General features: G+C 35.4%; 1 protein-coding gene across 2 annotated transcripts; it reads left to right on the top strand.

The window, feature by feature from the left end:
* The first annotated feature begins 10,294 nt into the window (after nt 1-10,294).
* On the top strand, nt 10,295-13,628 carry LOC112744674 (uncharacterized). Of its 2 annotated transcripts, none has more exons than XM_025794376.3 (3): nt 10,295-10,828; nt 11,213-11,515; nt 12,070-13,628. In XM_025794376.3, the coding sequence occupies exons 2-3, from the start codon at nt 11,234-11,236 to the stop codon at nt 13,207-13,209; spliced, it is 1,422 nt and encodes a 473-aa protein (XP_025650161.1). In that variant the 5' UTR covers nt 10,295-10,828; nt 11,213-11,233; the 3' UTR covers nt 13,210-13,628. The 2 variants fall into 2 exon arrangements, with proteins under 2 accessions (XP_025650161.1, XP_072067540.1); XM_072211439.1 differs by lacking the exon at nt 10,295-10,828 and adding an exon at nt 10,846-11,099.
* The last annotated feature ends 454 nt before the right edge of the window (nt 13,629-14,082 follow it).

Below are 14,082 nucleotides of genomic sequence, written 5' to 3'. Positions count from 1 at the left end.
ATAAATAGAAGGATGTGAGAAGGAGGGGAGTCATTTTCGAAAATTAAGTGAAAAATTTTGAAAACATTTTTGAAAAACATTACTTAATTTTCGAAAATGAAAAGGGAAAAGAAATCAATTGATTTTTGAAAAAGATTTTGAAATTAGAAATCAAAAAGATTTGATTGAAAGCTATTTTGAAAAAGATGTGGTTAAGAAGGTATGATTGATTTTAAAAAATGTGATTGAGAAGATATGATTTGAAAAACATTTTAAAAGATTTGATTTGAAAATTAAAAACTTGACTAACAAGAAAAGATATGATTCAAACATTAAACCTTTCTCAACAGAAAAGGTAACATACTTGAAATGTTGAATCAAATCATTAATTGATAGTAAGTATCTTTAAAAATGGAAAGAAATTGGTTTTGAAGAAGATTTGATTGGAAAATTGATTTGAAAAAGATTTGATTTTGAAAAGATTTTGAAAACTTAGAAAAAAATTGATTTGAAAACAAAATCTTCCCTTCTAGCCATCCTGGCGTTAAACGCCCAGAATGGTATCCATTCTGGCGTTTAACGCCCAAAATGCTACCCTTTTGGGCGTTAAACGCCCAACCAGGTACCCTGGCTGGCGTTTAAACGCCAGTCTGTCCTTCTTCACTGGGCGTTTTGAACGCCCAGCTTTTTCTGTGCAATTCCTCTGCTGTATGTTCTGAATCTTCAATTCTCTGTATTATTGACTTGAAAAGACACAAATTAAAAATATTTTTGGATTTTTAATAATAAGGACAAACCAAAATGCAACAAGAATCAAATAACAATGCATGCAAGACACCAAACTTAGCAGTTTGTATACCACTGACTCTAACAAAATGAAAATGCATATGAGACACACAAAACTATCAAGTCAAATTGAATTCAAAGATCAGAGCAAGTAAATCATCAAGAACATCTTGAAGATCACTTAGACACATGAATGCATGCAATTGACATCAAACTTATGATGAGACACTAGACTCAAACAAGAAGTATTTTTGGATTTTATAATTTTGTAAAATTTTTTTTTTTGTGTTTTTCGAAAATTAAGTGGAAAAAGATATCAAAATTCTTAATGAGAATTCCAGGAATCAGTGCAATGTGAGTCTAAGACTCCGGTCCAGGAATTAGACATGGCTTCACAGCCAGCCAAGCTTTCAAAGAAAGCTTCGGTCCAAAACACTAGACATGGCAAAGACCAGCCAAGCCTTAGCAGATCACTGCTCCAAAAGCAAGGTTGATAAGAAATCAACAAGCTCTTGTGGTGATAAGTTGAAACCTCGGTCCAATGAGATTAGACATGGCTTCTCAGCCAGCCAAATTTCAACAAATCATCATGAAACTCTAGAATTCATCTTTAAGAATTTCGAAAAAAATAAATACCTAATCTAAGCAACAAGATGAACCGTCAGTGGTCCAGCCTGAACAATCCCTGGCAATAACACCAAAAACTTGATGTTGCTGCCGGATCTTGGCACTGATGTTACCAAAAGCTTGCTCAAAACTTGAACAATCCCCGGCAACGGCGCCAAAAACTTGGTGCGCGAAATTGTGAACATTACTTTTTCACAACTCTCATAATCCCCGGTAATGGCTCCAAGAACGTGGTAGCTCAATACCATGGCATTACACAACTTCGCACAACTAACCAGCAAGTGCACTGGGTCGTCCAAGTAATAAACCTTACGCGAGTAAGGGTCGATCCCACGGAGATTGTTAGTATTGAAGCAAGCTATGGTCATCTTGTAAATCTTAGTCAGGCAAACTCAAATGTATATGGTGATGAACGAAAATAACACAAAGGTAAAGATAGAGATACTTATGTAATTCATTGGTAGGAACTTCAGATAAGCGCATGAAGATGCCTTCCCTTCCGTCTCTCTGCTTTCCTACTGCCTTCATCCAATCCTTCTTACTCCTTTCCATGGCAAGCTTAAGCAAGGGTTTCACCGTTGTCAGTGGCTACCTCCCATCCTCTCAGTGAAAGCGATAGCATATGCTCTGTCACAGCATAGCGGAATTCATCTGTCGGTTCTCAATCAGGCCGGAATAGAATCCAGTGATTCTTTTGCGTCTGTCACTGACGCCACGCCCTCAGGAGTTTGAAGCACGTCACAGTCATTCAATCATTGAATCCTACTCAGAATACCACAGACAAGGTTAGACCTTCCGGATTCTCTTGAATGCTGCCATCAGTTCTCGCCTATACCACGAAGACTCTGATCTCACGGAATGATTGGCTCGTTTGTCAGACGAGCACTCGGTTGTCAGGCGATCAACCATGCATCGTGCAATCAGGAATCCAAGAGATATTCACTAGAGCCTTGAACGCTTGTAGAACAAGAGTGGTTGTCAGTCACCTTGTTCATGGGTGAGAATGATGATGAGTGTCACGGATCATCACATTCATCAAGTTGAAGAACAAGTGATATCTTGGACAAAGAACAAGCGGAATTGAATGGAAGAACAATAGTAATTGCATTAATACTCGAGGTACAGCAGAGCTCCACACCTTAATCTATGGTGTGTAGAAGCTCCACCGTTGAAAATACATAAGCATGAGGTCTAGGCATGGCCGAATGGCCAGCCTCCCAATGATCTAAGATAGCATACAAAATGAAGATAGCTACCAAAGTCTTCTTTTACAATAATAAAAGGTCCTACTTATAAGAACTAGTAGCCTAAGGTGTACAGAAATGAGTAAATGACATAAAAATCCACTTCCGGGCCCACTTGGTGTGTGCTTGGGCTGAGCAATGAAGCATTTTCGTGTAGAGACTCCTCTTGGAGTTAAACGCCAGCTTTGGTGCCAGTTTGGGCGTTTAACTCCCATTTGGGTGCCAGTTCCAGCGTTTAACGCTGGGATTTCTTGAGGTGACTTTGAACGCCGGTTTGGGCCATCAAATCTTGGGCAAAGTATGGACTATCATATATTGCTGGAAAGCCCAGGATGTCTACTTTCCAACGCCGTTGAGAGCGCGCCAATTGGGCTTCTGTAGCTCCAGAAAATCCACTTCGAGTGCAGGGAGGTCAGAATCCAACAGCATCTACAGTCCTTTTTGGTCTCTGAATCAAATTTTTGCTCAGGTCCCTCAATTTCAGCCAGAAAATACTTGAAATCACAGAAAAACACACAAACTCATAGTAAAGTCTAGAAAAGTGAATTTTAACTAAAAACTAATAAAAATATACTAAAAACTAACTATATCATACCAAAAACATACTAAAAACAATGCCAAAAAGTATACAAATTATCCGCTCATCACCGATGCATTCGGCCGGTGTATAGTGGCCAGATCTGGTGTGTCCGACTTGTGGAATTGAGAATGCTGCTAATCCCTTGTCACCGAAGGGTGGGGGGTACCTGCTAGGGACTCCGATGCTTAAGTTAGCAAGGGTATTAAACAGATATTGAGTAGAATCAGAGTATGAGTTATACCTGGGTGCTCCAGTGTATTTATAATGGTGAGGAGTGACCTTCTGTGGATAAGATAAGTTAGTTATCCTATCTTATCTTTATCTTTAAGTGAGGTCATCTTATCTTCAAGGGAACCGCCCTTCTCTTTGTAGGCTTGGGCTGCCTTAGAATTTGGGGTGTGTTCCTCTATTTGGGCCCTTCTTTGGGCTTTCCTGGTGATTTGGCCGAGCTCTTAAGAAAGAGGCCGGGTTGTCCTGACCTAAAGAGGTCGGTCGCTTTGTCTGTCGAACATCCCGGGTCGGACAGCTCGACCCAGGGTATGAACAAAAACTAAAGACAAAATTTTTGAAAATTTAAAAAAAGACACAAGAAGATACCAAACTTAAAGATTGACACAAGAATCAAATAAAAGAAACTATTTTTGAAAGAAAGAGATTAAACAAAGAAAAGAAAAGATGTTTCTTTGTTGAAAAAGTTTTTTTATTTTTCAAAAAAAAAGAAAAATAAAATAAAAGACTCTAACAAAATTAAAGACAATACCTGATCTAAGGAACAAGTTAATCTATTAATTGTCCAAACTTGAACAATCTCCGACAACGGCGCCAAAAACTTGGTGCACAAATTTCCACACTTCGTACAACTGAACTAGCAAGTACACTAGGTCATCCAAGTAATACCTGAGCGAGTCAGGGTCGATCCCACGAGGATTGTGGTTTGAAGCAAGCTATTGTTATCTTTCAGATCTTAGTCAGGTGAGTAGGAGATGTTGGTAGGTTGTTTAATTAATTGCATAAAAGGAATAAAAAATGGAAATACTAGGTTTGATTATAATCAGTGATAAGAGGATGGTTAAGGCTTGGAGATGCTTTGTCATTCTAGATTAACCCTGGTCTTACTGTCTTCTTCAATTGTGAATGATTTCTTTTATGGTAGACTGTATGTGATTGACGCTGGTTTGAGCAGCTGCCAATACTCTTCCATATCGGAACCCCAGGGTTAGTGCAGATCCATTCTGATTGAGGGTGAAGCTCCTGCAGTCCATTCTCTTTCGCGATCCTACTCGAAATGCCACAGACAAGGTCGAATCTTCCAGATCAGAGGATGTTGCGCCTTTGGGTTCTAGCCTCTACCACAGAGACCCTAATCTCCACGTACATCGGCTGAACTGGTGTCTCGAGAAGTCCCAAACGAAGTCGAGGATTAGCCGTCTAAGAGATGTATAATCAAGCTGGTGGTTCATCATTGTCCGATGAAAGACACACTCTAAACCCATGTTGAATGTGATAACCTTATGCCAGTTCAACGCATTCATATTGATGAAGAACGAAGATACATCTTAGAATAGAACATCAAACACCAATTGAAGAGAAACAATAATACTTTTATTAATCTATAAAACTCAGCAGAGCTCCTCCCCTTAACATAGGAGGTTTAGAACTAATACTAATAGAAAATACAATGATAAATGTGTAAAGTGTGCGTCCTCCAAAATCGAGAATATCCCGATAAAAAACGTGTAAAAGTCTTTAAATACTAAACTAATAACTAAGGATTACATAAGAATGGGTAAAACAGTCTTTTAGTGCTAAAATCCACTTCTAGGGCCCACTTGTTGAGTGTTTGGGCTGAACTTTGATGAGATCCATATGCTATGAGGCCTCTAGGGTATTGAACGCTGGCTAGGGTGTCCTCTTTGGGTGTTTGGATGCTGGTCTCCTCCTTTGGGCGCTGGACGCCTGGAGTGGGACAGGAGGCTGGCGTTGGACGCCTGTTTTGGGCCTTCAATTCTAAAGTAAAGTATGTCCTATTATACATTTCTGGAAAGCTATAGAAGTTAGCTTTTCATAGCCATTAAGAACACTCTATTTGGACTTCTATAGCTCCAGAAAAGCTCTTTAGAGTGCAAGGAGGTCAAATCCGGATAGCATCTGCAGTGCTTTCTCTCTCTCTGAGTCAGACTTTTGCTCCAACTCCTCAATTTTAGCTAGAAATTACCTGAAATTGTATAAAAACACACAAAATCAAAGTAGAATCCAAAAATGTGAATTTTTTTTTCTAAAACCTATGAAAACTTAATAAAACTTAAACAAAACATGCTAAAAACTATATGAAAGCCAAAAAGCGTATAAAATATCTGCTCATCACCTAATTTAGAAATGAATGATTTGAGTCTCTTAGAAGAGATTTCAGAATTTATATGGTTTTTGAGGTTATTTAGAAATTTTGGAAAAATGTTACACAAAAGACTCCATTTAAAAAAACTTGATTTAAAAAAAGGTGATTCTTGGCAAGATGTGAACTGAATACATTGGTTATTGAAAGTAAATAGGTCAAGAATGATTCAATTATAATTTGAGCCTGACTGATTGTGAATATTACTGAGATTGATAAGTTGCTGTACGGTAGGCATAAGGGCGGGTTTTGTCCCATTTGCACTGAGTTGTAGGCATAAAGACTGGTTTCGGCCCACTTATCCTGAGAGTTCTGATGTTGATGAGATATTGTTTGGTAAGCATAAGAGCAGTGGTTCATCCCACTTATGCTGAGTTATAGGCATAAGGCGTGGGGTTCATCCCTCTTACGCTGAGGTGTGAGGGCTGTGGTAGAAGTCCCACTCACATACTTTCAGTCATAAGAGTGGCCACTCTATATCAAAAAGAAAGTGAGTCGGGCACTATATACCAGGAGGTTTCCATTTATAAATGTGATCAAAAGTGACATTCCTATATGAATGTGTCGGGTTGGCAGTTGATCCGACAATGTGATATCGCAGCTAATAAGATAGGCATTCATCATATGCATCTATGTGACATTATTTGGGTTGTGCATATTGTAATTGGTTTACCTATGTGAATAATTATGTTTAACTGCTAATTACTATACTTGATGTAACTGCTTTGATTGTGTTTGAACCTCTTTACTTGTATTTGTGACTGAAATTGGTTGGATTATGGTGAATTGGATGTTGATTGAGATGTTTAGACCTGAGGTCGTGATTGATTATGTGATGGATTGGAGGCCATTGGTTCGTGTTGGTGGTTTAGTAAAGTATGAAAAATCAAACTGGTTCAGCATAGACTTAATGTACCTATGCTTGGAACAGGTTGCTCATTCATACTATCTAGGGAAACTTTTAAGATTTTATAAGAAAGGAAAAGGCTTTGGATTTTGAAGAATTAACTAATTTTTCTTTTAAAAATTATTTTGGATTTTTAAATATAAACCTTTGGCTTTTGAAAGGATACATAAGATGAGCAACGATCACTGTACCTTGAACACAGTTTTATTTTACGTATCTTATTATAGCAATTCTTTAACCCTATAGTGAGAACCAGTGAGGACGATGTTCTCACGCCCCTACAGGTTTTTTCTTTTCAGGATATGGACGAAAAATTCATGAAGAGTTTATTTTGTTTTCTGTTTACATGCTATTTTGTATTGTTTTAAATATTATGTTTTCCTCGCCTTTATCTTTACAAATTTTGTAAGAGGGATAGAAATTTGTGTTATGTAATACTAGTAAGTTAATATTATGTATATATATTCTTTGTAAGTGTTGTATATAGTTTGTAAGTATGTATTTATGTTTTCAACTAAAAAGTCTTTTGAAAGGTTATACGATTTTAAGTTTTAGCTAAGCTCCTATCTTAGTATTAAATATGTTAAGAGTCGTCATAATACCCGAGCCATCAGAGTGGCACAGTCGAAAGCGTGACATTCTGGTAGTAAGGGTGTTACGTTTGTGGTATCAGAGCACTCTTTCCTGTAGAGCTTGAGGAATGGACTGACTATGCTTCATTTGCATACTCTGAGTGTCTGTCATGTTGTAAGTCTTGTCCTGATGATGAGAGTTAGAGCTTTATGCACATGACGGTCTATTGATTATTGTCATTAGTCTTGCATTACATACTTCCTGGTATTAAGTTTGGCCAACTTAACACTAGTGGATTATGTATATGGAAGCACTAATGGGTTATCATAGACGATATACGAGTTATAAGTAACGCAAATCGTGGGTTTTTGGGAACGTTAGGTGTTAATTCTCGAGGTTACTCGGTTAGGTGTCTTGAACTCTACGAATGTTAAATGACTTGTTCGTTTTTGGTGTGCTTTGAAGTTCTTGTTTGCGATTTCTTTCTTGGAAAGTAATTTGATTATTTTCCAAACATTTTCTTTTGTTCATATGCATTTTTATTTGGTCTTAACTGCATATGTCTGCTTACAATTTTTTACAGTATCTGCCTTTACTTGTCCAAGCTTTTTCTCCTTGACTAGTATACTCTTTGATGTAATCTTGAATTTATTTAATACGTCATTAAGGTCTTTGAAAATCTTTAAGAAATCACTATTGATTGAGTTATCTTTTTTGTAAGTTTTTTAATTCATCAGATCAGCTGAAAACTTGTTCATTATTTTATTCTTTGTGAATCCTGCTTGATTTCATTAAGAAATTACTATTAATTTTTTAATTTTATTTTGATATTAAAGTAACTATTTTTTATTTTAATGACTAAATAATTAATTTATATTTATTATAATGTTATACACTGTATATATTTACTGAAAAATAATATTAATAAATACTATATAATCATAAAAAAAAATTATATTGTAATTAATAAAAAAAATTAATATTTTTATTTATACATGTTAAATAACATTTATATTAATAATTACGAATAATAAAAAGAGTTTAATTTTGATGCACTAACAATGTAAATCGTTTTACACATCCGTTCTTTTGGATGATCATTCACACGACCAACATAAAAGTTAGTTATTTTTACTGATGTGGCATTATGTAATTAGATGCACATGTAAAACTACTTTACACTAATAATGCATTAAAATTAAATTTTAATAAAAATATAATTAATTTAAATATAAGTGAGTATAAAATTAAAATAATATCTAACAAAATTATTATATGTTTTTACTATATAACTAATAATTAGCATATAAAATAACAAAGAACAACATAGTTTAGTGGCGAGGGGAGCATACAATAAAAAGGAGGACTTAGGATTGAACCACATCTTTATCAATTTTAAAATTTTTATTCAAATAGTTCGCTTAGACTAGTTTTGATCGATTCTCACCGGATTTGACTAGTTCTCAACGATTCTCATCCTTAAACAGTCTTATAACTGGATCAAAATGGTTGGGAGTCCAATTTGCCAACTTTTCAATTGAACCAGCCAGTCCAACCGATTTTTATAACTATACAAAAAGCTAATAAATACTGAGTAAATAATTTGAAAATAATAATATTTTAATAATAAATTCAAAGAACACATACTGAGAATTAAAAACGTAGTATTTATATCACTGTATGATATAGGTCGACTAAATCCTCAAAATGATCCTCCAGATTAAGCTTGTGCACTAATTTAACCCCTGAAATTTCAATTGCACTAATTTGAACATCCAGATTAACCTTTAGGCGATATACTAGTCCCTCAACCTATTTTCGGTGTGAGTTAACAGGCGAACTACTGATGTGGCACCACTACTACCACGTGGCATCATCACTCACCCTATATCATTATCATCCTCTTCCTCTTTCACATCCCTATCTCCATCCTTCTCTTTCTTTTCTCCCCCCACCCTCCACCACCTCTCCCTCTCCTTCCCCTCTCCCTCTCCTTCCTACCATTCACCACTTCTTGCTGTAAGTCTCTCTGTCACCATACTATCCCCTCCGATCTCCTCCTCTCTTCCTTTACTTCTACAACCACAACACCTGAGTGTTCTAAAATCCAAATTTAGTGTTCTGCTCTAAGTTTCTATCGCAATCAATTGGTACAATTATGCTTTTAGAATTGTACTATCCCCATCTCTCTCTTTTTATGGAATAGTTGGTTCTTTATTGTTCCTCATTGACGAATTCATAAGATTCACTGAATCTTACAAGCAAACGGGTCCTTGTTATTTCTCTCCCAATGCTCGATTCTTCACTGTAGTCGTCGATTATCACCTCGTCATTCAGGACACTTTTTCTTTCATGGTCTTCCGAACACTCACTTCATCACCTCAATTTCATTCATTCATTTTTTGTCTTTTTTATTGTAAATTTGTGTCAGCATTCTAAAATTTTTGATTTTATTTTCTGATTTTGACTTCTTTTGTAAGCTGTAACTTCATTGAGTGCAATAATATAGAGGTTTAGACGATTTTCTAAAAATGTGAAATTGTAAATTTGACTTCATGGCTTCTTTCTATTTGTGTTGAAATTTTCAGCTTAAATGCGACAGATGCTGTGACGGTGAAAGTGGAGAAGATCTGAAAGGATAGTTTAATAGTAGAGTGACTTGTAGTAGAAAATGGTGGAGGGTGGAAAGGAGAAGGAGAGGTGGTGAAGGGAGAAGGGGGGGGAAGGGGAAGAAGAGGGAGAGAAGGATGGAGATAAGAATGAGAAAGAGGATAATGATGATGTGGGATGAGTGATGATGTTTTATGGTAGTAGTGTTGTCACATCAACTGTCTAGCTGTTGACTTACACATGCTGAAAATAGATTTAGAGACTAGTATGTTACCAGAGTTCAATCTGAAAATTTAAATTAATGCAATTAGAATTTTAATAGTTAAATTGATGCATGGGTCGAATTTGGGAGACCACTTTAAAAATTTAATCGGTGAGATTAATGATAACATACATAACTTTATTATTATTATTATTATTATTATTATTAGTAGTAGTAGATACGAAGAGGAAAGCATATAACTCATCAGCCCCCCTTCTTGACCCTCAAAATCCTTTGGCGAATTTGTAATATCTTTTCTTTTCTTTGACAGGTTTAATATGTAACATCGAGAATCAAGAATAGATATTACAGCTCAAAAATAGGGAAAAAAAAAAATGAAAGTCATGTGTAGGAGAATAGAAATCAGCGTTGAAAATTGTAAAATCACGTTACTACAAGTTTGCCACCGTTTAATTCTCCCGTCTGAAAACCAAAAATACCAAAGCAAGTTTAAATTGTTAACACCAAAACTGCCAAACACGCCCTCTTTTTTCTTTTCCATTTTTTTTCTTTTCTTTGTTCCTTTTTTTTTTAGGTTTCTATAAATGCTTAATTACCAAACATGCCTGTATTATGATTAACTTTTACGGTACCGGTAACATGTGAAACTTACCGCGTTTAACAGCAAAACACAAAAACATTACATGGACTTACAAAATCGTCAACAAAATTCTCCTACACATGCACCTGGAGGAACCACCTCAGATTCCTCAATCTTTCACGCTTTCAATTCAATGGAACAATAGTTGATTCATTATATTTTGGAAAAAATCATCTTTCTATCTTAGAAATTGGTGACAACTATAGATCCACCTGGGGAATCTCCATTGTGCAATTTTCTTCAGCACCTCTGTTTAAGCTCCATAAGGTAAAGATTATGCCATTTTCCTAAAATATATTTTATTTATTTATTTTTCTTTTTGCATATAGATAAAATAATGGGATGAACATGAAGGACCCAAATTAAAGGAGCCAAAACATCATGTATCAATCATACAATTAAATCACGTGCTTGAAAATTTTGTCCGCTTTTTATTTTCCTCGAAGATATCATGTCAAGAATGCCTGACACAAATACAAAGATGGATCTCACGTTTTCACTTTTCATCTTTTAGGCAAATTCGATATAAATATTTTAGGTACCAGATAATTCTCCTAAATATTATGACTTATGACATTTTGTTTGCTATTTTCATATATTGTTTTGAATGCACACGGCTTCTAAAATTTTCTGTGTATGCCATTGTTTTAGGTTATAAACAGGGTTTGAAAGATGTTTGATCACAAGTTTGAGAATGAACCGTCTTACTATAGTGATTATTCATATGCGGAGAGTATGTCTGGAGTAGAAGATTCTTATTCTGATTATCCGCCACCATACAACGGAAGATTATTAGAATGCAGGAAGAAATTGAAGAAAGTGAGGTCCACCAATAATCATAGGTCGTTACACACAGAATCATTCCCTAGAAGAGGAAAATCTCAACCTGTTAGCGCAAAAACTTCAGGAATATCAACTCCAATTGAAGATTCAGATGCAAACGAAGGTTTTGAGGCAAGTTTGCTTTTTTTTTTTTTCTTTTAATCCAATTAATTTTGGTGCACGGGATAACCAAATTGATTTTTATAGAAACTAAATGTATTTTTCTATTATTTCTTTTATCCTGTATGTTTTTATTATTCAACTATATTGCAAGATATATCCAAAAAATCAACTACCAACTATTCGTATAGAAATATATTAGTGGAATATATAGTCAAATTGTATAAATAACATAATTAATATTATAAAAAGAAATAATTAAATTTTATTCAAATTTATGATCAACTTCATTAAAAATATAAAAATATAGTAGTATAAAATGATATATTATGTATTGTTGTATTCACAAAAAGTTTGACATAGTTTAAAAATGTTTAGTTACTCTAACATAGAATGTTCGATTAGTTTACCAATTTATTGAAAAAATACATAAACTAATATATATGTATAAATAATAGGGAATAGTGTTTTATTTTAATAAGAGTATTGTTGATTCTCATTTGTATTATATGGTTTGATAATTTTATAACATGTTAAAAGGATCATATGTTGCATTGTTTGAGCAGAGTTCATCACCGACATTAATCGTAAGGCAGACAGCGCTAAAATTATCATCCTTGAAACTAAAGAGAAGCTTGACCAGAAGCGTATCCCCGGACACAGAATTATTGAGGAGAAAGTTTGATGCAAATTCAAAGTTGCATCAAGCCACATGTTCTTCAGCTCTCAAGCTAGCGCATTTCTGCGATGGCCATGACTTTCCACATGATCAAGGAACTAAATCTAACAAAGAGTTTTCAAGTATGAAGATGTGTTCATATGCTTACTGCTCTGCTCATGTCTGGTACCACGACGGCGATTCGCCGTTGTGCTCGCCGAGGAGTAGGCGTCCATTGAAGAACCCAAACAACACCAAAACAAAATCGGAGAATCAACGACCTGTTTCCAGGAAAGCATCTCAGAGAGTCCGAATTGCACACAATGAGGATTCCGTGAACGATACTACAACCGATTATTGCGAAACGGAAACAGATTTAGACGTCGATGATGAACACAACAAGTACATACTTCAGCAGTCAGTGCGAAAAGCATTTGATGAGATGCTTGTGCCTCAAGAAACTGAAGCACAGGTTGTCTCTGAAGATAATAATCACTTAAATTCTGAATGGATTGCAACCACGAATAAAGTCGGAATTGCAATCTCGAATAAAGTCGTCGAAGATAAGAGTGGAGAAAGTAATATTAACTCATCAATATCCAATGAAGAAACTGCTAAAAAAGAAGAAACTTGCGTGAAGTTAGGTGATTCTATTTCCACAACAAAGGAAGAGAGAAAATCACCAAAAGGATGGAGCAATCTGAAAAAGTTAATCCTCTTTAAGAGGTTTGTGAAGGCATTAGAAGAGGCAAGAGAATTCAACCGACGTAGATACAGAGATACACCTTTGGCCTGTGATGCAGGCGTAAAAGCCGAAAGAGTCGATATAGAAAGACATATAACAGAAGAGGAAAAGAATGCTGAGGAATGGATGCTTGATTATGCACTTCAGAAGGTAATTGCTCAGCCTCCTTCTACTCCTGCAAAACGAAAGAAAAGAGTAGCACTTCTTGTAGAAGCTTTTGAAACGGTTGTGCCATTGGGACGACAAGAAGTTGTGCATCGCCGGCGTTCGTCGCTTTCGAATCGACCAAGATCAGCTAAATAGGTCCAGTAATTGTTCCTTCCTTCATTGGCCAAATTTTATGATGAGGACTGGAACAAACTCTCAATAATAACGGTGATGAGAAGATAAGTTCCATTGCGGTTAATGAAGAAAGTATTTCAAGTGTGAAAGTTTAAGCTAAGATTAAACAGTTATTCTTTTGATCAAAAGACGAGAGTTTTTTACGACATGATTATTGCACATCACTTCACAGGATGAAATTTAATAACGAGATTAGATTAAGTTGCAACTTGAAAACCCTGTGAGATATTTTCTGGTGTTTCACCGCCACAGATTACTAAATATTTGTTTTGTGTAATTAGAGAGAAGAAAATTTTAGTAAAATTCTTTCTAAGTGTATTTTTGTTGTATGAACATAAGCTTTTTTATATATAAAAAAGGTCGCAGAAAATAACACTTTTCTCTTTTTGTTAGATATTTAAATTACCAATCATGCTACGAAATCAACACTATAATCAACAAAATATTGAAAATGTTTAAATAACTTTTGCATATTGTCGTTAATATAGTTACATATACTTTAAACTAGCTAGATATTAAATAAAAACAACAAAGCTAAGAGGGTCAGATAGAGAGAGTACGTCATGAGAGGAGAGAGAGTTTGAGGGTGAAACGTGGTGAGAAAGACGATCATGCCAAAGGGATAAAAGAGAGAGTGTGAGAGGGTGTGTATCGGGTGCGAAGAAGGATTTTTCTCAAGAAGGTTTAGAAAAGCCATCTAAAGTCTCTTTTAGAGATAAGATCCTTCATGCATAGAAGTTTAAAGCCTTTGCATTAGTAGGATCTTTATGTTGGGATGTATCGCGACGGTGACATGTAAGTAGGGTGATTCTCGTCGACCGAGTGTCAGGTTTG

The sequence above is a fragment of the Arachis hypogaea genome, chromosome 2, assembly GCF_003086295.3.
Source record: "Arachis hypogaea cultivar Tifrunner chromosome 2, arahy.Tifrunner.gnm2.J5K5, whole genome shotgun sequence".
NCBI lineage: Eukaryota > Viridiplantae > Streptophyta > Magnoliopsida > Fabales > Fabaceae > Arachis > Arachis hypogaea.
This window is presented reverse-complemented; position numbering and strand designations above follow the sequence as displayed.